Here is a 24593-nt window from a genome sequence, read left to right as displayed (position 1 = left end):
AAAGACTAAAGAGGTTAGGACTTTTCAGCTTGGAGAAGAGACGACTGAGGGGGGATATGATAGAGGAGTTTAAAATCATGAGAGGTCTAGAACGGGTAGATGTGAATCGGTTATTTACTCTTTCGGATAGTAGAAAGACTAGGGGGCACTCCATGAAGTTAGCATGGGGCACATTTAAAACTAATCGGAGAAAGTTCTTTTTTACTCATCGCACAATTAAACTCTGGAATTTGTTGCCAGAGAATGTGGTTAGTGCAGTTAGTATAGCTGTGATTAAAAAAGGATTGGATAAGTTCTTGGAGGAGAAGTCCATTACCTGTTATTAAGTTCACTTACGGGCGGATTTTCAAAGCCCTGCTCGCGTAAATCCGCCCGGATTTACGCGAGCATGGCCTTGTGCGCCGGCGCACCTATTTTCCATAGGCCGCCGGCGTACGCAGAACCCCGGGACTCGCATAAGTCCCGGGGTTTCTGAAAAGGGGCATGTCGGGGACGTCGCCGAGTGACGCCGCATTTGGGGGCGGGGCACGGCGTTTGGGGGCGGGCCCTGGGCGTGGCGCCGGCCCGGGGGCGTTCCGGGGGCGTGGCCGCGCCCTCCGGAACCGCCCCTGGGTCGGGTCTCGGCGCGCCAGCAGCCTGCTGGCGCGCGTGGATTTACGTCTCCTTCCGGGAGGCGTAAATCCATGGATAAAGGTAGGGGGGGGTTTAGATAGGGCCGGAGGGGTGGGTTAGGTAGAGGAAGGGAGGGGAAGGGGAGGGGAGGGCGAAAAAGATTTTACATGCGTTCCCTCCGAGGCCGCTCCGAAATCGGAGCGGCCTCGGAGGGAACGGAGGCAGGCTGTGCGGCTCGGCGCGCGCCGGCTGCCCAAAATCGGCAGCCTTGCGCACGCCGATCCAGGATTTTAGAAGATACACGCGTATCTTATAAAATCCAGCGTACTTTTGTTTGCGCCTGCTGCGCAAACAAAAGTACGCGATCGCGCAGTTTTTAAAAATCTACCCCTTAGAGAATAGCCACTGCCATTAGCAATGGTTACATGGAATAGACTTAGTTTTTGGGTACTTGCCAGGTTCTTATGGCCTGGATTGGCCACTGTTGGAAACAGGATGCTGGGCTTGATGGACCCTTGTTCTGACCCAGTATGGCATTTTCTTATGTTCTTATGTTCTTACACAGGTAACATGGCATGTGTTGCCGTGTTCAGCCTTTGCAGAATTCGGGGCTACGTGTGTAAGTCTTGGCCCATGCCCCGCCCCTTTTCTGCCTTCTTATTCTTGACACGCGCACAGGTATGTATGCGTGCACTTCCTGGCTTCTTAAAATTTGCGTTGCTTGGGCACAGCCCACATACACATGTATGAGGCCTTTTTTGTGCGAGCAACGCTTTTAAAATCTCCCTGTAAATGAGCAAAAAGACAGACAGACCTATGAGGTGGCCAAAGAGTATAACAATGCAAGAGAAAATTTGGCTACCCAAAGTACCCAACCAGGATTATAGGCTCTAGGTTTCTTTATGCTGAAGTTCAGATACTGCCTTTTCTAATCTTATCAGCATGCTCAGTTATCTGGTTTCTATTATCAGGGATAAATACACAACTCTCTTTCCCCACTTCCTTTGCTAACTAGTATAAAATGCAGGGCCAGATGATTTTGTAAAGACATGGTTCTAATAGTGAGCATTTCAGAATTTATTTTATCAAAGGCATCAGAGGTTTTCTTGCCATCTTTCTCTAATATGTTTCCCAGTAGCCTGACTTCTTGTACGGTATGGGCTACTCCATAACTAGAATACAGGTTAGCAAAGAATCTGGAAGTTTCAGAGATATTTCTAGTAGAAAGGGTAGCGAGATGGTGTATAGCAGGAGTAATGTAACTCAAATAACTCCCTGACCAATTTACTAGGGACCATCAATAACTCAATCAGCACAAATGAAGCAGTATTCTTGAAAAGTAGCAATACCTTTTCCCAGGTTCCCTTATCATAATGGAAGGTCCTATCCTCTATTTGGATAGGCCTCGCTTTCCCTGCTAATCGAGTACCATTGTTTTCAATGCAAATGAGTTCCAGGTTGGAAAAAGCTAACTGAATAAAAGCAAGTTTATGGAAGTCCAGGCTAGTTGACGATAGTCTCTTTTGAGTAATAGAACTGACAAAGGAACCTGAAAAATCATTCAAAGTCCATGGAACTGATGCTATTGGAATGCCTCCTTGTGAACAGTGGGGCACATAGCTGCAGACCTAACAGAATAATGTTGCATCATCAACAGGTAGATGTTTGTTCTTAGACATAATAGTCCACAAAATTCCACTTTGTAAATAAGCAGCAATGCCTTCATGGAATGTAATGACAAATCCTCTTTGCTCATCAGGGAAAATCCTCTTCATTAAGGGAGAGGTTGTCAGCACTTCACCCCACTCTAGTTATTGGCAGCAAAAGTTCCAGGAACAAAGCACGGAGCAGGAGAGAGACCTTGGGGTGATACTGTCTAACGATCTGAAGTCGGCGAAATAATGTGACAAGACGATAGCTAAAGCCAGAAGATTGCTGGGCTGCATAGAGAGAGGAATATCGAGTAAGAAAAGGGAAGTGATTATTCCCTTGTCAGGTCCTTGGTGAGGCCTCACCTGGAATACTGTGCTCCATTCTGGAGACCGTATCTCCGAAGGGACAGAGACAGGATGGAGGTGGTCCAGAGAAGGGCAACCAAAAAGGTGGATGGTCTTCATTGAATGACTTATGAGGAGAGATTGAAGAATCTAAATATGTTCACCCTGGAGGAAAGGAGGAGCAGAGGTGATATGATATAGACTTTCAGATACTTGAAAGGTTTTAATGATCCAAAGACAACGACAAACCTTTTCCATTGGAAAAAAATCAGCAGAACCAGTGGTCATGATTTGAAGCCCCAGGCAGGTAGACTCAGAACCAATGTCAGTAAGTATTTCTTCACGGAAAGGGTGGTGGATGCCTAGAATGGCCTTCCGGAGGAAGTGGTGAAGACCAAAACTGTGAAGGAGTTCAAAGGGGCGTGGGATAAACACTGTGGATCCATAAAGTCTAGAGGATGTGAATGAAGAGAAGAGGCATGGGGGTGGCTTGCGGGAATGACAGCTACTACCTGGAGATTAATACCCTTATTCAATAAACATACACATGGTTAATGCAACTCCAACATTGCTCTATGCTTCAACTGCAAGAGGAAATGTGGAAAAAAGATTTGCATTCCCAAAAAAGCAGGGGAGTAGCTTGCTTGTTGCGGCGGTTACTACCCCAAACCAAATAAGCCTGATACTTCACTTTCAATGCATATCCAGCATAGCTCTCTGCTTCAATGGCATGGGGAATGAAGAAAAGAGGATTTATATTCAGACAACAACCAACAAGGACTGAATTGCACAGGCTGGGTAAACAAATAAGCGTGGGAGTAGCTTGCTCATTGCGGCAGTTACTACCCTAATTAATTAAGCTAGATACTTCACTTAGATGCAGTTCTAGCACTGCTCTCTACACCAATGGCGGGGGTGGAAGGTAAATAGAACCAAAAAGTTACTAATAAGGGCCTAGAGTAACAGATACGTATGAAGAAAAATTAAGTGTGAAAGCTTGCTGGGCCGACTGGATGGGCCGTTTGGTCTTCTTCTTCCGTCATTTCTATGTTTCTATGTAAAGGTAGGTTGGGGCAATGTCCTCTTCTGAGGATGTCAACACAAATGCCATCCTATTCCTTCCTGCTACCAGCTCCAGAATTGGCAGTTCAGATGGACAAAGTATTTTTGCCATGACTACAAAGTCAGTAGGAGATGGAGTTTTCTTACAATGTAACAAAGACATTCCACCCCCAATAAGAGCACAATGTCAGCTGTTCTCCTGGTTCTGAGTTGGGGTTGTCTTAGGGCTAATAGGATGCTTCCAGTGTCAGAAGAGGTAAGGGAGAGGTTACTAGCACATCACCTTACCACAACAGTAATGCCAGATGCAAAAGCTTCAGAGTGACCAGTTACAAGAAGAATCTGTGAATTTCAGAGGAACAAGAAGAACCTTTAGCCAGAATAACACAGGTGGTGTTCTTGAGTTGGGCTCAGTATTTTTTCTGGATCAGATGCAGGTAGGTCAGTCGGTGAAGGAGATCATCCTCTTAAAAGAAATGTCTCACCAAAAATGTTTCCCACATTCCTCAATGTCCATGGCTAATTGAAGTAATAGTTGAGAGTCTGTGGAAAGTTTTAGTTTTTAAAATGATCCCGGGAGTGACATAAAGTAGGATGAATCCAAATAAATTTCAGCAAAGAAAAATTAAAGCCAAATGGCATAAGCAAAAGTTCAGGAGTTGGAATACAGAGATTATTATGAACATACATAGTGTAGGGACTTGTATAGTTAAAATTGCATCCAGAAATAACAGTAACATTGCACAGGCATGGATTAAGACCTTCAATGATAACAATCCTTTGATTATCAGCAATAATAAAGAGACATGAAATTCTAAAGCAAAGGCATGATTGGTTGTATCTAGCTATCAGGGACTGAATAGTTCAAGATTCATAAAAGATTCAGAATTCAGTTGTCATAATATAGGCCCAGATACTATCACAAACAAAAAAATGGTCATTTTTAGTAACAGAATTACATAGATCTTGTGACATCAGCTGTGACTGGGAATCTGTAAGATATGGAAATATAGGTCTATCATTTGGAAAAGCCTACACTTAGTGTTGTTTAGTAATAAGTATCTTTTCCCCACACATCTGCTTAATATGCTTCAAAATAAATATTGGAGAAAGAGAACCATCTTCACTGTGGTCCTGAAAGAAAGAAAAGTTAACATATAAGGGCATGTCAGGCTGTACTATCAAAACTTTCAATGGCACCCTGCAATTCAGAGGGATTTATACAATATAACAACAAATAAACCCACAAATCACCTCTTAAAATTTTTTTTTGCCCAATATAAACAGCTGAGTACCCCGATTTCACCATTTTCCATCCGAGCCAAATGACTCTGCCGTCTAGTAAACGCTGAACACTACCGATCCATTTTAAACTTTGGTGAAAGGATAGCTGTGTATCCAATCCATAATTACGCTGCTGTGACGTCGCTACGTTTGAATCATTACATCCAATTTCAAATCGCGCTGCTGTGACATCATTGCACTCCAATCATAACAAAGAACCCCAATCAAGTGCCAATGGCTGTACACCCCACTCAAGATGCCAGGAGCAGTAAACACATACACAAAAACCGCTGACACAAATGCAGGACCTCTGTCTGAATCAATAGTTGGGTAAGAGCAGTGCCAAACCTACAAATAACCTGTGCAAAGTTTTGGCGTGTAGATTGGTTACACATTGATTTGGAAAGGAAAGGCATTAAAAATTCCACTTCAGAAATAGGGGCTGATGTACTGTGCTGAATTTTATGCAAAAAGTCATAATTGTCCACACATATGCAAAGAAACCCAGTGGAAAACTTACAGAGAACTTCACAAAAAAGATAACTTTACCTTTTTGAAGTGTATTTACCTTTTTTTGCAAAAACTGGTCTGCAAAGGCCTTTTTGCATGTATTATAGCGCTACAAATACGGGTCCAGATTCACTAAAGCTTTTTTCCCATTTTGTGTCTATGGGAAAACAGCTTAGTGAATCAGGCTCATAGTTAATTAGCTGATCTGCATAGTTTTGCATTGCAGCAGCTCATTAACGTTCAGTTTGCATGAAATTTTGCAAGGCCAAAACATGTTGCAAAGTCTGTTTCGCTCGTAAAAAGGGAAACTTGTTCACCTAAGCCCAATTTAGGGGCACAGATTGCCATTTTAATGCACAAAGTAGACTTTGTGAAATGCAGTGCGCTGACAGCTGTTTTCTAACAACGCAAATAGACACATCTTCACTTTTACTTCTTAATGCCCTCCCGGAAGAGGTGGTGAAGGCGAGAATGGTAATGGAATTGAAAAAAGACATGGGATAAAAACAGAGGATCCCTAATGGCTAGAAGATGGAAATGAAGGAAGCAGTTAACCTTTGTAGACTTTCGGCGTAAGATTTCTACTTGGGGTTAACCTGCCACAGAGCGTCACTTACTGCCCTAAACAGCGAGCTGAGCACGTTGGATGGAGCACTGGGTCTTTATCTGCCGGCGTTTACTGCGTTACCTGCTCTCCACTTCATTGCTGTAATTTATCATGTCAGAAATAACTAATAATAATTTATGCTTTCTTTCTCCCCCCCCCTCCCCAAAAAGGTATGCAAAATCCAGTCAGATCAGGACAATATCAAGCAGCAATCTGTTTTTTAAAGGCAGTCGATTTCGATATAGGTAAGTGTGGTTACACTTGAGAAGATGTGCAAAATTGTGAGGTCCATATTCAGAAGCATTTAGCCAGATAATTTGGAAGTTTTCCAGCTAAATGAATATTTGAGCACTTGTCCAGCTAAATTCTAGATATAAAGTCATCCAGCTAGAATTTAGCTGGATAAGTCAGGGGCGTTCAGAGTTAGTTAGATAACTTAGCTGGCTAACTCTGGTCAGCCCACACACCTGTCTTAAATGTAGCCAGATAAACTTATCCCGCTAACTTTAAGATAGCAGGATTATATTCAGCGGCATGGCTGCACCGCTAAGTATATAAGCTAGATTAACTAGCAAACAGTGGCTGAATATGGACTTTGGTATTTTTATTCTGCAAATTGCCTTGCAAAGAGTCTGCAAATTTGGAGCCTTTGCAGAACTTATTTGACATAGGCTTTAAAAGCAGTATTTCCTTGCAGAAAGAGAAAGGTTGGAGTTTTACTGGTTTAAAGAGAGAAAAAAAGTGATTTTTGCAGATGCAGTAAATGGCAAATATGTGTTTCAGCTGTTTGGTCAAACGTTTGTCCAGCAAGTTGCACTGCAAAATAACTGGCAGGATATTCACATTCCCTAGAAAGGTGATGGGAATTAGGGTGAGGGAGGAAGTGGGATGGAGAGAACGTTCCAGGCATCACATAATGGTAACTCCTAGTGGCCAGCCTTGGAGTGCACACATACTGGGCTTATGGGTTGTGGCCCCTAGTCAAAGCAGAACTGGTTCTAGGCTAACTGGCTCCTTGTGCAAAAGCTGAATTGGTGCTCCCCCTTGCAGCAGCTCTAACACAACACTCCCTCTCTCAGCAGTGGCAGTGACTCTCTCTCTTCTTACAAATCTCTCACCATCTGCCTAGCATCAGTATCCCCTCTGCCCTTCTGTCTTTCATCCTGTCCACAGCACCTAGCACCCTCCTCTCTGTTCTCTTAGCATATTCTTCTCTCTCTCCCTCTCCTTTTCTGCCCAGCAGCTTCCCACTTTTTTCTCACTTCAGTCCCCTCTTCCTCCTCTTCACGTGCCACCACAGGCAGAAGCCTCCTTTCTCCGGCATAGTGTGTCTGAGTCTCCTGCTTGTGGATATATGAAAGGGTGCAGGAGGAAAGAGGGCAGTGGTGCTTCCTTGAGAATGACGCTCCGTGCAGCTGCACAGGTTGCACATCCCAAAAGCCAGTCCAAGGACAAGGACAATTGCTGTGCTATCTGGGCAATATAGGAGAAGAGGGTCAAAAAGTGGGGAGAAGTCTTGAGTAGTTATGCATAATGAAATGCTCAAGACACTGTAGTCTCAGCAGAGGCAGGTTCTGATTGTTTTGGAAGCCTGAGAGATATTCAGAACAGCCTCAAAACAGATATTTGGGCCATGCAGGAGATGGAGTACACCTCTGCCTCTATTGCTGCCCATCAGTGGCAGTTCACTACCTTTTTTGCCCCTATGAGCTCACAAGCCTGAATATTTGTTCTCCAGTTCAGACAGGGATAAATTCACATGGCCTCCATCCCAAGTGAATATTTCCTTTAGGAGAAAAAAAAATGAATGTTTTCATTTTTTGGAAACCGTGGCAAATGGTAAAAAGTTTCCAGTAAGAATTATAACAAGTGATATGGCAATTCCACATTGCTAAAGATTTCTGGCTTTGAAAGACCCTGCTGAGACATTTACAGAATTGATGGAATCATTGAAAGGAAACATAGATCAAGGGATATGCAACCTAGTTACTAAAACAATTAAAGATTTCAAACTATGGGGCCGATGTACTAACATCTGCCATTATCGTGCCTGAACGTGGTGTTTTTCATGTATACTAATGGCTGAATTTAAGGACATGCAAATGAGACAAACAGTAAAATGCATGCATACTTTACTTATGGATAGTGTTACAAAAATGTAACAATAGCTTCTTTCGATATTGTTAGGTTGTAGTGTTTATGTGTCCGTGAAGCAGTTTGCGTGCATACATTTCAGTACATTAATAGGTAATGAACCATTTAGCACAGATTTGCATTGTTTTACCTCTTTACCATAAATTTCATATTAAAACTAATACAAGCTAACTTATGCATGTTAAACCCAGCTTGCGTGTGCTAACAGTATTTTTTTTTTTTAAACATTAAAGTTTGCAAAGCGTTGATGCACTTTAGTGCAATGGGCTCTAAAATTGTTATCAAGAATAAATAAGGCATACAATAATAAATGCACTTATATATTGCTGTAGTAATAAGGAGAAATACCTATTTGCTCATAGCCACAAAAGTTATATAAAATATGATATAACTGAAATCCATTAAATTAAAATCTGACTTCAAGCCATCCTCTTAGGGCAACTTACCCTGCTATAACAGAATAATAATAATAATAATAATAATAATGATAGAGGACTTATCTTGACAAAGAAATGAGAACCGAAAATAGTACTTTAAGCTCTTTATACACAGTATGTAAGGCACACTGGTCAGTACTTCAGTCAGTGGGTACAGAAAAGGAACATACTGTGTTTGGTTTGCTTCGATTCAATTCAATTACTTAATTATGCTTTCAAAACTACAGAGACTTGTCAGAGACTCGTGGCCTTCTGTAGCTAAAGTACAGGTCATGGCATTGTACTCTTCCACAGCAATGACGTTCCTCTGCATTATAAGCTCCACAAAGCCGGGAATGTCTCTTCTGTGCATCTGTAAACGATATTCAAAGCTGCTTCCAGCAAACAAGAAGGCCCAGCTTCCAAAAGCTGTAACATTTATCATTATTAGGGCCTCAGCCCCCACCAGGGTTACAACTCCTCCCGTTGGCAACACTTTTGAAGCAGGTGGATCCCCGTCATCCAGCACCACAGGGAAAACATGATTATGCAGAAAGGGATTTGGAAGCCAGTGAGGAGTACAATAGGATCTGAGTGTTCAAATAAGGATTCCCACTAGGAATAATGAGAAGTGGCTCATGGTGGTGGCAGAGCACAGAAAATGTTAAACAGACTGCAATTGATCTGTTGTTTATACCTTTGTCTAAATTGTCTTTGAATCCACCCGTATTACGTGATTTCTTCTACCATGTCCTGTGTCATTGGACTCTGTGATACTTACACCAGCTCAGCAAGATGGGGCTGATCAGTTTTAATGAGTGAAAAGAATTTTAGAAGGAAAACATCATCCAAAGCTTTCAATAATTTTTTGTTTTGTTTCAGTGGAAAAGTTGCAAAAGAGGTGGTTGAAGCAAGTTCCAAAATCCAGAGGGATCCTCCTGAAGTACACAGGTACGTAAGCAGTGATATGTGATACCGACCTGATATGGTATTTAACCTTGAAGGTCGGTATAGAAAAAAATGTTAAATACATAAATAAATAAATATGTGGGATTGGCAGCAGCCAAATAAGAACATAAGAACATGCCATGCTGGGTCAGACCAAGGGTCCATCAAGTCCAGCATCCTGTTTCCAACAGAGGCCAATCCAGGCCATAAGTACCTGGCAAGTACCCAAAAACTCACTGATTAGCAGGACTACAATGAGAAATGATTTCCATCTGATGCAATGACTTGCAAGAGATGCTGAAGCAGTTAAACTCAGGGGCCTAGTGTGCCCAAAAATTAGTGTGCATAAGCCCCTCATCCTGATGCGCCTCTAAGCTGGGAGCACACTCAATATCAGGGCTTAGTCTCGACTCAGTCCTGCAAACCCTGGCATGGATTCTCCAGTGAGGGGAAGGATTATCTTCAGGACGCAAGACATTTAGATGGTGTGTAGCCCAAGATGATCATTGACACATGATACTAATTTTTCAAAATAGTCTTTCCAGTTTAAATGAGAAGTTGTAAGTTACAGCCTTTCAGAAAAAGAAAATCCAAAAGCTGGTCCTGAAGGGGTTTCCTATCCTTGCTATTGCACCCTCCTGGGATCTCCTCAGTCTTTTTCCTGGGGTTTAAGGCTCTCTTTCCTGACTCCCAAGGACCCTTTTTGATACTTGATTCTTGAGTGCTTGAATCTTTCTCCGGGACAGCTTTCTCCTTTCTCTGGGCTCCCCTGGACTCCTGGATGTGAGCACCAGAAAGGCAGCGGCCCTTTTTCTCTTTTTTGCTGCCCATATTAATTGGCATCCCTAGATAGGCACCTAACACTCAATTCTCAATCTTATTGCGATTGTCCGGGTTCAAATGTTGAATTCAGATCAGGGTCTTCCTTTCCCCACAGAAAGGCAGGCTTAGGGTAAAAGGTTTACTCTGTCGGAGCAGGGATAGCCTCCAACCCCATTGCTGGATCCCCCAGCTACTTATAATAAAGTACCAGAAGCAGCAACATATAGACTTTTCTACGTGGCCCTCCTTACTCACTATATGGAGACACTGGGGACAGGAGACAGGCTTTCCCCTTTTCCTAAACTTCTGCAGATAGATAAGAGGCGGGACTTTTTCTCTCTCTCTCAGCTCCAAGCCCTCTGATCAGAATAATCTCAGGTTTCTCTGTCCAAACACTGGGCTGCACTATTGTGGACAATCTTAGTGGGGACTGTTGTAGCAAATGGTTCAGTCCACTCACTACTCTGACAATCTCAATATGTTCTCTGGTGGGAGGAGCCATAGACCTTAGTGAAGAGACCATAGGCCCCTTTATATGCACGAAAGCCCTAGCAGGCACAATAAATGGATCCACATTGATGTTAGTGGGCCTGTGCTAAAATTAGCGACAACCTGCATTTAAATAGGAACATCAAATAATAATTAGATTTTAGTGGGTGTATGGAAATATTGTGACATGCTTTCCACTACCTGTTATTTCTCATATACCTGCTAAAGCCTAAAATTGAACATCTGCCTTGAATCATGCTGCATGTTGGACTCCATTTTGCTAACTTACCCTTGAACTTTGGGCTGGTTAGCCCAGGTAATTTCTTACCCCCATTCATCACATCAAGGTCAGCCCCTCCCCTGGATATAGCCCTGGAACTTCCTGTTTATGCTTTGGACCCTTCCCCATCCCCCCACCAAGGGCAACACTTTCATAAGTCAGAGTTCACCCCCCACAATGAAGTCAATCCCCCCCAATCATGAAGAAGATCCCCTTCTTCCTGAAATCAAGTTGGGATTCCCCACTACCCCTCCAGCCCTCTGGAATCAGAGCTTAACATTGTTGAGGGTTCTCATCATCACTGGCAGGAGGAACATGAGACCTCTTCTGCTGGCACAACTACAGATGGCCAAATAATGCCATTAGTTGGTGCTTCACCACTGTCACAGGATAGTGGTGGTGTCACCTAGTGGAATCATTTGATGATCTGGAGCTGTGCTGGCAGGAGGGCTCTCACAGCCTTCCTCCTGGTGAAAATTGGGATCCACTGAAATGGTAAGCACTCAGTTTAGAGGGGTAGGGGTCAAGGGGGCTGAGGGCGAGGTCCTGCTGTCATGATAGGAGAGGGGGTGTGCCTTCATCATGGGTTAGGGGTCCAGTCTACATGTAGTTTGTTACGTGTGCCGCCCGCGGCAGCCCTGCGGCACGGCTCTCTCACCTCTTCAGATGGACTCCAGCTGCTGACTCCTCTTCGCTGGTGGCGGTGGGCCGCCAGCTCCGACCTCGGGTTCCCTCTGGTCCCTCCGGCCCTGCCACATTGGCCAGTGTTGCTGATCAGGATGTCCCTGCTCATCAGGCCTCTCCACGTAGCCCGTGGAGAGACGCCGCCACCAGCGCCGCGCCCCTTCCTAGGTGCGCGCTTGCGCATCAGTGATTCCTTTAAAGGGCCTGCGACGGGAACCTGGCCACGGACCCGGATGCTGACGTCAGACTCTTCAGCGTATAAAATCTCAGGCCTCGCTCCATGGCGTTGCCTTTGCAACAGGTCTCCTCGAACTCCAAGTACTCGTTGCTATTCCTTGGATCGTCTCATCGTGTGTTCCTGTCTTCCCGTGGTTCCCGGTTCCTGTTCTCTTAGTTCCTGTTCGTCTACGTGTTGGACTGATTCCCTGGACTTGACCTTCGCTACTCCTGACTACTCTTCAGCTTTTCTCCAGCCCCTGACCTCCGCTACTCCTGACTACTCTTCAGCTTCTCTCCAGCCCCTGACCTTCGCTACGCCTGACTACGCTTCAGCTTCTCTCCAGCCCTGGACCTCTGCTACGCCTGACTATTCTTCCGCTTCTCTCCAGCCCCGGACCTCTACATTGCCTGACCACGCCTGCCTTCTCTGCGCCCTGACCACTGCCTTGCCTGACCACGTTTGCCTGCTCCATATCGTGACTATTGCTTGGACTGACTATATCTGCCTTCTCAGTGCCCTGACCCTCGCTTTACACGACTATGCGACAGACTCTTCTTCATCCAGAGTTCTTCGTTGCTTGCCACAACTACCATTCACAGCCGGCTCAGAATCCAGCCTGTCAGTGACGCCTCTCCTCGCCTATCCTCTGGACGTGGACTCTCAAGACTTAGGCCTTCCTTTGCTCGGGTGCCTTCAGTTCCCTATTGTTCCTTTGCCACCTGAGCCCTTGTACCGAATCCAGTCCAGGCTAGAACTATGCCATCTACTGACTGCTGTCTCTGGGCTGTTCATCTACTCACCTCTTGCTAACCTCGAGGCCCACCTAAGTCCTGCCGGCCCCGGCACCCAAAGGCTCAACCCGAGAGGAACGAGGGCTGGTATAGATGAAGCTCCAACGGCCTCTAGCTTCAGCCCACTCTACCTGCTGACGGTGTGGACCCATAGGCCCTCACCTATGGGTTGCATCAACCCCACCTCAGCCCAAGGGTCCACCTCTGATGCAACATAGTTGGGGTGAAGGCAGAGAAAATGGCCTTCCTCAAGGAAGGAAATTTCTAGCACACTAGATCAGTTCTTTAGCAGTTTAATACTGGCCTCTGACTGAAGCTAAATTTAAAGTGCCAAAGGGTAGCATTAAATTTAGCTTTTGCCGTGAGGCTCTTTGTACATAATATGCTAATGATTAATGAAGTGGCTATCATGCTATGTACCTGTTTAGCATATGCTAGCATATTAACATTGAGCATGCTGGCATATTAGCTAACCGGCACATTTCTTCTAAGTAGAGGCACATTAATTTTAACACGTTTAGTACAGTGGCTCCATTGGTAGGACAGCAGTCATTAAAAGAGAGGCTACTAAAATGATATAGGACCTGAAACACAAACCCTATACATAGAGAATTAAGACACTTAAAATGCACTTGCTGGAAGCAAAAAAGGAAAGGGGGGATATGATAGAAGCATTTAAATATTTAGCACATTTTGATAAAATACAGGAAGGTGCAGTTTTCAATAGGAAAATAAAATTAAGGACTACTTTCTCACGTCCTAATTATTGTTTTAATATTTTTTAAGTTTCACACTATATTTAATGTTGAATTGGGAAATGTTTATCACTATGTTACTCCCTGCCTCCACACACATGTTAATTGTAAACCGGGTTGATGTGATTCTTATCATGAAACTCGGTATAATAAAAATAATAATAAATAAAAATAAAATGATATGAAATTGGGAGGCCCAGAGGAATTATTATGAGGAAATATTTTTTTTTACTGAGAGGGTGGTAGATATCTGGAATAGCATATCAGCAGGTGAAGGAAATTAAGTATGACAGAATGTAAGCATGTCTGGTATAGATAGAGAGGGTAGTGGCAGGAAAAGGGTCAAAAGCATGGTAAAAGCGTGGTGAGAAGAGAGGCCTGAGTGTTGGTTCATAAAAACATAAGAATATTTATTTATTTGAAGAGTTTTATATACCGTTATTCGGGAAGCCATCATAACAGTTTACAAAGTGAATACATTTTAACAAAGAGGTTTTGAGATATAATAACATGTTGTAATTACAATAATAAACATAACCAAGTAAGTCTCTGAAGATATAAGGTTGAGTGTGGAGGGAGGTTATTTAGGATGAGAATTAAGGTTATGAGTTCATTTGAGAGTTGGTCTGTGTAGATGATTGTGGATCCATGAAGACTTTACGAAACAGTAAAGTTTTTAGGTCTTTTTTGAAGGTTTTGATATTGTGTTGAGATCTTAGGACTTCAGGTAGTGTGTTCCAAAGATTAGGGGAGGCGATGGAGAAGGCTCTCTCTCTTGTTGTTGTTAGATGAGCATCTTTGACAGTGGGGATTGATAAGAGGTTTGAATTGCTGGATTGTAGGTTTCTTGAGGAGTTTTGAATAGTTATGTTAAGGGAGTTAAGTCCTTGATGATCATTGTTAAGGACTTTATGGATGATAGTCATGGATTTGTAAGCGATTCGTGCAGTGATAGGGAGCCAGTGAAGAGAATATGCCATATTGGGTCCATCAAGCCCAGCATCCTGTTTCCAACAGTGGCCAATCCAGGCCATAAGAACCTGGCAAGTACCCCAAAACTAAGTTCCTATGATAGTATAGGATCAGAAAATAAAATAACACAACTGTCTTTGATAAAGAGTGATATCCAACAGGTAGTCAAGTTTGCATCTGTAATTGTACCATATTACAAAAGCATAGATCATACTAGAAGTCTTCAACTTAACCAAGAATTATCTATTCTTGAATACTGCATTTAAATATTTCATTTACATACACTTTTTTTGATGTATCACACAAAGCGATAATTGTGTGACTTTTTTTTTTAAGCTTTGGTATTTGCCATAATATCAAGGGAAAACACTCAGGGAGAATATAAGACTATACATTTTTCAGCCAGACTTTGATGGGGCCTAGGAGTATGAAGGAAGGTCATTTCCAAGTGGGTTGTATTATCTCCTGTTTTTATTCTTTTGTGTTGTTTTTATAGTCATCAGAGCTTCTATGTGTGGCGCTGGTGCCACTAGATGGCGCCAAGATACCATACTTCACTAGGTTCTATGTTTTAACTAGGGGGGTAAAAAGGTTACTTTATGTCTAACATGGGGCAAATTCCAGAGCGAATGCCATAGGTATGAATGGCAGTGTGACTCTGGCCTATGGGGGAGTAAGTTTGAGTGGTATAAAAGGAAGTGTGTGAGGGGCTGCTCAGCTGGGGAAGGAGTCAGTACAGGAGGCCCTGGAGGGTCCCTGTCACATGCAGTGAATGAAGAAATAACCAGTGCTTCCTGCAGAGATGCTGCAGATGCTGTGAGAGGAGAGATCTGAAAAGTGGAGTCCGAGGTGCTTTCCACAGTCCCTGGAAAGAGTTTAAGGTGGAGAGCTTGAGCGACAGCGTGAGAGAGATTGAACGAATCCAAGGTTTCCTAGATTGAAGTGGAGAAGAGGGGTGTGTTGGAGCCAGCAGACCCCCAAGGGGACGTGATGTCTGCCAGGAGTTCCAGAGCGAGCCAGGAGATGCATCTGCCTGCAGAAGGGGCTGAGTTGCCTGGGGGCCCTTCAGAAGTTGTGAGAAGCAAAAGGAGAGATCTTGGAAAAGACACTTGAAGTAGAAGAAGTGAGATTAACTGCCCCTGGAACAGAAAGTTTGGAAAGAGACTGTAGGGAAGTGAGCTGGCATTGCAGAGGTTCTGGGCACATAGAGAAAATTACAAGGTAACATCTGGGAAGTAGAAGAGTATGGACTGTGTTGTTTTTTTTTTTTCAATCTGACCAAGATGGCAAGTGAAGTGACTATGGAAATGGACTGTGATTTGAACTTGATGTTTTCCCTACTGCTATTCTTTTGTTTGAAATAAACTTTTTATTTTTTGGAGCACAATTAAGATGTGGACATTGGACTTTTTGGGACAGTTTCTTCAGTCCAGTTTGGGCCCTGCAGATGAATCCGCTCACCAGCCCATGATGCCCTGAGCGACTGTGTAAGTCCCCATCCTGGCACAGTTGCTCCAGTGCTCCCAGGGCTGGGAAGGTGACTCTTAGAAAGGTGGGATTACCTATATGTTTTGTTCCTGTGTCAGTCCCTATTTAATCTGTAGTATCTTTGTGCTTCCTGTCGAGGTAGTGAAAGATTGCACGTGAGAGGAAAAAAGAGAGAGTATATGAGAGGAAAAGTGTAAGTAAGGCTGACATGAAGAGTGAATATGGGAGTAAGAAACAGAGGTGTGAACAAGGGTAAGAGAAGAGATGGTGGGGAGGAGGAAAGGAGAAGAGGGCAGTAGGAGAGGAAGCTGGAGGGATTCACAGAGGGAAAGGGTATAGTGATGAAGGAGACAGAGCAAGACAACAGCATGACCCACTAAAGTCAAAGCCTGAGACTCCATCATCTGTAGACAGCAGCACATCAGTTCCTCAGCCAAAGCAAAATCTGTGCAATTTTCACATTAGCCAGAAATAGAACAGTATTCTTGTGCAGAGAGACCTGAGCTTTGGGGTCAGTTATATGTTGATGTGTGTAGTTTGGGTGAATAGTCAAGATCTGCAAGAAGAGATAATAAAGAAAAGTTGAAAGAAAAGGTAGAAGCACACGGGAGACGTGCAGCGGCCTGGTGTTCCAGTGCTTTTACTGGGTCTAATGAAATCCATGCAAAATTACAAAACAATTCAGATTTACAGTTAATGGATAACCAATCACAGAAATCCTCTTCACCAGGGAATCTTTTCTTCAAAACCCTTCACTTTGTACTCTAGAGATTCTTCCCCTTCTGGGATCTTCCTTCTGTTGGTATATGTTGTATGATGTGCAGATCTCTGTAGTACAGCAGATGGAAACTATCATTTCAAGAATCTCTTCAAATGATAAAGATGAACTCATACCTACTCTTCTTAAGCAAGTTCTCAGCCTGGTTGTCCTTCCTCTGACTCCAGCCTGAAACTCCAGCCACTCTTTAGATCATTAAGGCAATTCTTCAGTGAAACCAAGGAGTATGGCACTAACCCACTCCTCGGTTCAGTGTGCTGTGGCAGTCAAAAAAGCAAACAGAATGTTGGGAATTATTAGGAAGGGAATGGTGAATAAAACGGAAAATGTCATAATGCCTCTGTATTGCTCCATGGTGAGACCACACTTTGAATACTGTGTACAATTCTGGTCGCCGCGTCTCAAAAAAGATATAATTGCGATGGAGAAGGTACAGAGATGGGCGACCAAAATGATAAAGGGGATGGAACAGCTCCCTTTTGAGGAAAGACTAAAGAGGTTAGGACTTTTCAGCTTGGAGAAGAGACGGCTGAGGGGGGATATGATAGAGGTGTTTAAAATCATGAGAGGTCTAGAATGGGTAGATGTGAATCGGTTATTTACTCTTTCAGATAATAGAAAGACTAGGGGGCACTCCATGAAGTTAGCATGTGGCACATTTAAAACTAATCAGAGAAAGTTCTTTTTTACTCAACGCACAATTAAACTCTGGAATTTGTTGCCAGAGGATGTGGTTAGTGCAGTTAGTGTAGCTGTGTTTAAAAAAGGATTGGATAAGTTCTTGGAGGAGACGTCCATTACCTGCTATTAATTAAATTGACTTAGAAAATAGCCACTGCTATTACTAGCAACGGTAGCATGGATTAGACTTAGTTTCTGAGTACTTTCCAGGTTCTTATGGCCTGGAATGGCCACTGTTGGAAACAGGATGCTGGGCTTGATGGACCCTTGGTCTGACCCAGTATGGCATGTTCTTATGTTCTTTCAGTACACTTTACTTCTAGGTCTTCTCAGTCTCTGGATCCCCTTGGACCCTAATAAGACTTCCAAATCATGGAGACCTGGGAACCAGGGCAGATTGCAGGAAAATATCAGCCTGGGGGATTTTTTCAAAACCAGCCTATGGGGTATCTGACGCCCTTCGTGTTCTTTCTATGCAGCACATGACTCAACAGCTCTGAAAAGTAGGCCAAGCCAATCCTTGAAAGGTATATCATGTGACCTAGAGCCTGGTAGAATGGAGCCAAAATATCTCCAACAGAAATTTCACATTTTTCCTAAATAACTAAGAAGTAGAGCACACCTTTGACCAGGGTGAGCAAATAGAGCTGCAGTCCCCCTTCCATCCATGCATTCGGTTGGGGCCCCAACAAATTTGGTTGCATCTCTCATATATGTATCCTGGGTTCCTGGTCTGGTGTTAAAGTCTCTTGCCAAACAGCTCTTGAACCATTTGCCAAGTAATGAGGTAAATACATTGTCAGTTAGTATCAGGTACATACACACACTAAGTCAGACACAGACATTGAGTCACACAGATTTTCAGATTGAGGAAACTTTCTAGGCTTGCTCTCTCAGGCACAGACAAAGACACACAGTCTATGTCAGAGTATGTGTCTGTCTGAGAGACAGAGTGTGTGGCTGTGTGTGTCTCTCTCTCTCTGACAATTCCACTCACTCATTCTCAGACACACACACTCTGCTGATGGCTGCTATTCATGTACTCACACACAGGCTGATACAGTAAAATGCACGGGAGAGCCGGCACTCCGAGGCGAGCGCCCGCTCTCCCGACGCGCACCCAGGCCACTCTCCTGGGCGCGCGATTTAGTATTCAAATGAGGGCCTACAGTAATAAGGAGGTGCTAGGGACACTAGCGCGTCCCTAGCACCTCTTTATTGGCAGAAGCGGCAGCTGTCAGCGGGTTTGACAGCCGATGCTTAATTTTACCAGCGTCAGTTGTTGAACCTGCTGACAGCCATGGGTTCGGAAAATGGACGCCGGCAAAATTGAGTGTCCGTCTTCCAACCCGCGAGCCACGGACTGATTTAAAAAAATTTTTTTTTTTTTACGATTTTTAATTTTTTTATTTTTGGGGCCTCCGACTTAATATTGCTATGATATTAACTCGGAGGGTGTACAGAAAAGCAGTTTTTTCTGCTTTTCTGTACACTTTCCTGGTGCCGGCCAAAATTAACGCCTGCCTTTGGCAGGCGTTAATTTCTGAGAGTAAAATGTGCGGCTTGGCTGCACATTTTACTTTCTGGATCACGAGGGCCTAATAGGCTCATCAACATGCATTTGCATGTTGCGGGCGCTATTAGTTTGGGGGGGGGGTTGGCCGCGCGTTTTCCACACGCTATTACCCCTTACTGTATAAGGGGTAAAAATAGCGCGTCAAAACGCAGGGGCTAACGGTGCGCTCAGTTGAGCGCACCGTACTGCATCGGCCCGACAATGAGTGGCCCCCCACCCCAGCACTGTTGCATCACTATGTAAAGTTCTTGCTTGTTGTCAGCCCTTCCCCAGCCTCAGCAGACCCCTCCCTTTCCCATTCTCACTCCTCAGCATCCCCACTCTCCAGGAGACTCACTGGTTCTACCAGCTACCACTCTCAGAGTTTAGCCCAACCGTCTCACACAGAAGCCTCACCATTATTGCACAGGAACGTTTTGCTGACTCACTCCCTCACTTTCTGCGACTGCAACCTGCCTCCACTTTTCTGGCCCCCCTCATCCCGTCCTCTCTGACTGTGAGCTACACAGAGTCTGTTGTTTTAATGGTTCTCCAAGCTCTGCTCTGGCTACCTACTCTAGGTAAGGAGAGATGAGTATTGAGAAATGCTGCTCCTCTGGAGTTTAAAAAAAAAGAAAAGAAAATTAAACCCTGGCCAAGACTGGGACAAGCCACTGACCCAAAGCAGCACAGCTCCAGATGGAATGCTACTTTCTCTAGTGGAGTCAGTGCAGTCTGGAATGGTGCAAGGGTATTATTGGGAGGGGAAGGGCTGGCCATTACCTGTTTTTACAGCTTAGATGGGGGCCTCCTTACCCTTACACCTGCACAGAGCAGCAGTTACAACCCTAAACATCTTGCTGGGAAGGCTGGATGGACTATTTTGGTCTTTATCTGGTGTCATTTACTATGTTACTATTAGGCACCCTAGGCAAACTATATACACTTGCCTGCCCTCCCCACATACATGCACTCACCATTAAACATTATGCATTTATAATGGTTTTTCATGAAAAGGGCATTCAAAATACAGTCTTCTGAGGTAAAAATATCATTTACAACATGTATATTAAATTTTCATGCACTGCTGTGGTGCCATCCAGAAAACCCTGCATAATGTACACTGGGAACCTATATGGCATTAGGTCTATTGTAATACTGTTGCGTCTGGGCTTGGCCCTCAGAAAGCCATGAATAAAACTGAATTTCAATTTCAATATAGAATATAGTAAACCTTCCATACCAAAACAGCACTAACTGCCAGCACTCAAATAGTAATAACAGTACCCATGAAAAGACAACACAACAATATTATACCAGCAGTGGCGTGCAGTGACATTTATAGCAGGGGATTCAGTCTCGCTTCTCTCTTCCCTCCCATATACACCGTCCGCCGACCCTCCCACCCCGGTTTACAGCAGTCTTGCTCTATCAACCCCTGTCCCCTAGAGACAAAAGACACATTGAGCCCATATGTCATTAGGCCTGTTGTAACATGTAATGGGTGTGGGCTTGGTCCTCAGAAAGCCATGCATAAACAGTTAAAATATAGTAAACCTCCCACAGCACTAACAGCCAGCACTCAAATTACAACCCTACATATGAAAAGGCAACACTACAAATATTACATCAGGCTCTAAAATACCAATATACCTCCAATTTAGAAAACAAAACGAGTCAGGCTGCCTCAAATACCTGTAAAATAAAAAAAAAATACATACACCTAAAAATATTGGGGCGGATTTTCAGAGCCCTGCTCGCGTAAATCCGCCCAAAACCGGGCGGATTTACGCGAGCAGGGCCCTGTGCGCCGGGAAGCCTATTTTACATAGGCCTCCCGGCGCGCGCAGAGCCCCGGGACTCGCGTAAGTCCCGGGGTTCTCCGAGGGGGGCGTGTCGGGGGGCGGGCCCGGTCGTCGCGGCGTTTCGGGGGCGTGTCGGCAGCGTTTTGGGGGCGGGTACGGGGGCGTGGCTACGGCCTGGGGCGGTCCGGGGGCGTGGCCGCGCCCTCCGTACCCGCCCCCAGGTTGCGGCCCGGCGCGCAGGAGGCCCGCTGGCACGCGGGGATTTACGCCTCCCTCTGGGAGGCGTAAATCCCCCGACAAAGGTAAGGGGGGGGTTTAGACAGGGCCGGGCGGGTGGGTTAGGTAGGGGAAGGGAGGGGAAGGTGAGGGGAGGGCAAAGGAAAGTTCCCTCCGAGGTCGCTCCGATTTCGGAGCGGCCTTGGAGGGAACGGGGGTAGGCTGCGCGGCTCGGCGCGCACCGGCTATACGAAATCGATAGCCTTGCGCGCGCCGATCCAGGATTTTAGCGGATACGCGCGGCTCCGCGCGTATCTACTAAAATCCAGCGTACTTTTGTTTGCGCCTGGAGCGCAAACAAAAGTAGGCTATTCGCGCTCGTTTTAAAATCCGCCCCATTGTGTAAAAGCTTTTAAAACTAATTAAGTCCCATCTTCAGATGTCAGATCAGGAGACATTCACATCAAAAGACGGGTCCTATATTGTCTCAATAACTCATGTACAGTATTTTTGGATACTACTTACATAGCTCCAATGAAAACTAACCACAGCCTGCCAAGAATACAGTTTACCCCAAGAGACAAATCTGCTATATTAAAACAACACTAACTCCTAGGACTCAAACAGCCTCAACCCTACCCAGGAAAGAGAAGTGCTGCAAATATTACATCAGGCCCTAGAAAACCAATGCATCCCTATTGAAAACAGAATAAGACAGTTCACTATAGACCCTGACACAGAAACTATACACAGCAAAATTTCTCACCTTGATAAAACATACAGAACACAGACAGACCCTTTCCAAAGGCAAAATAAAAGACCAACAAACAAAATAAAGAAATATAAAGCATCAACTATGAAAATAAAGCTATACTAATAAAAAGAATAAATATTTAAAAACTGATGAACAGAACATCCATTAATTAAAACCTCATAAAAATGTTTATAAAATTTCCAGAAATACTAATATATTTCAAAACAGCAGACATACCAAACAACATCCAATAATGAAACCTGGGATGTTGTGATTTCCAGGAACTCTGAGATTGTTGTCGATTGGGGGAGGGGGAGCTGAACAAACTTTATCCTCCAACTCACACACACAAACACAGGCTCTCACTCCCTCAAACACATACACCCACACACAGGCTCTCCTCCACACACACACACACACTCACATGCACTAGCTCTCACCCACCCACCCACACATGTACCGGCTCTCACACACACTCTGGCTCTCACCTACCCAAGCTTTCATCACACACACACACACACACACACACACACACACACACACACACAATGGCTCTCAACCTTCCTCCCACACACACACAAACATAGCCTCTCACTCACACATACACAGGATCTCATTGATAAATATGCACCCAGGTTCAAACCCACCTCCCTCCACAGGCAGTTACCCAGCCACACTCACGCAGTCACACATCCTCACACACAGGCTCTCATACATTCACCCCCCTACACACACACAGCCTCTCCCATCCACACACACAGTGTCTAACCCATCCACATAAACACACACACACACACACACAGCCTCTCACTCACATATACACACCGGCTCTCAAACACCTACCCCTTCTAACACATAGTCTCTCTCACACACATATACAGGATCTTACCCCCCCCACGCAAACACATACCAAGGCTCTCACTCAGCCACCCACCCAACCAAGTAGTCATCCACTTACACACAGGCAGTCACTCACACATGCACACCTCCACACACAGGCTCTCACCTATACACACACACAGCATCTCATTCACTCACTCACTGACACCCACCCACACAAACTTTCAACCCCCCCACACACATCCTTTCCACCCCCACACACCCCTTCTCACCCACACACAGACATATGCAGGTTCTCATCCCACCCACATACAAGCAGTCACTCACACAGGCAGTTACCTCCCACCATACCATACCACACCACACCATATCACACACACACACACACACACAGGACCTGTGCCTCTTCTTCAGCTGCCAGCAGGATGGGATCTGCTGGTGGCCACTACGTCCTCCTCCTGTCTTTGGCTACCAGCAGTATGGGGTCTGCTGGCAGCCACCGCATCCTCCTCCTCTCTTCGGCTGCCATTGGACAGGCTCCAAGGTGGCATGCCAAGTTGTGGGTGAGAGACAGGTTCCACAGTGGCATGCCAAGTTGTGGGGTGGGTGGCAGCAGGAGTCCATTTATCCAAATGTCATCTCCTGCTGCCGCGGGGCTGGTCTAGTGATAAGAGCTGTGAGACTGGCCCTCTGGCAGCAGAAGATAACATTTGGATAAATACGACTCCTGCTGCCTATTTGGGGGGGGGGGGGGGGACCATTATAGGGAGGTGTGATGCCACTGATTGAATTGGACAGGGGTTTGGTTTATCCCTGCTCAATCCAATGTATAAAATTGGGATGGACTTGCCACCCTGGAGCAATGCCTATGGGCTGGAGATTCACTGAATCCCTTGAAGACCCTGACCACTTGCCACTATACACCAGGTCCTAAAACACCAAGCTATTATAGACTCCTACACAGAAACCAAATGCTAGCAGAATATCTCACCTCAGTCATACATGCAGAATATAGACAGGCCCCTACCAAGTACAGGAAAAAGTGACCATAAAGTATAAATAGAAATATGTAGACAAAAACTGAACTGGAAAACACAACAAGCCAGAAAATTAGAAACACCACCATTCCTTCTAAAACATCAAACAATAAAATAAAAAAATATAAAACATCAAATCACAAGAAAACCATACTAATAAAAAGAATATTTCAAAACAGCTGACGAATAGAACATTCAATAATTAAAAACTCTTATTTAAATGTTATATAAATTTTTAAAAATTTCCTAAACACCAATAAAATATTTCAAAACAACAGACACATCGAATAACAAAATTCCCTGCTCTCTATACTTGGGAACTTTTGATTCCAGTCACCCTGAGATACCAGTGGATTAGTCTGGGGTGGGAATTGTGCAGAAACTTTCTCTTCTTTCATATACACACGCTTTAACATACAATGCCTATTCTCACACACATGCTCATATGCATGCTTGCTGACTCATACTTTCCATGATGCTGCCTGCCTTTGGACTGAGAACTTCAAAGAGTAAGGGATGAATCTAGGGGGCCAGAAGGAGTGAGGTTGTTTAGCATCAGGCTCTGGGATGGGAGTGGAGACATTGCGAGCTCCAGAAGGGGGTTTGCTTTAAGATCAAGGCTTCAGGTGTGAGAGAAGAGACATTAGCAAGTAGGGGGTAGACTGCTTTAAGGCTTGGGGCTCTGGGAATGGGAGACGAGACAATTTGGCTGCAGGTAAGGAGCTCTGGAGTTGTGCTGCAAAGGTGGATAAGAGCCCTATGGAATTTTCACAGGGGCCTGTTGTTGATTTATGGAATAAGGAGGTAAGTACTATACTTGATTCTGTAGCCCTGTT

The 24593-nt window shown here is 44.6% G+C and overlaps 1 protein-coding gene across 1 annotated transcript in view; it reads left to right on the top strand.

Annotated features, from left to right (window-relative positions):
• FRMD3 (FERM domain containing 3) overlaps positions 1-24593 on the top strand; it is a 405659-nt gene that overhangs the window by 358702 nt on the left and 22364 nt on the right. Inside the window, exons 11-12 of the mRNA XM_029616768.1 lie at positions 6243-6317; positions 9525-9593. Coding sequence (XP_029472628.1) covers positions 6243-6317; positions 9525-9593 — 144 coding nt within the window. The remainder of the gene's footprint in view (positions 1-6242; positions 6318-9524; positions 9594-24593) is intronic.

Source organism: Rhinatrema bivittatum, chromosome 1 (genome assembly GCF_901001135.1).
Source record: "Rhinatrema bivittatum chromosome 1, aRhiBiv1.1, whole genome shotgun sequence".
Taxonomy (NCBI): Eukaryota; Metazoa; Chordata; class Amphibia; order Gymnophiona; family Rhinatrematidae; genus Rhinatrema; species Rhinatrema bivittatum.
The sequence above is the reverse complement of the archived record's forward strand: the minus strand, read 5'-3'. Positions and strand labels throughout refer to the sequence as shown.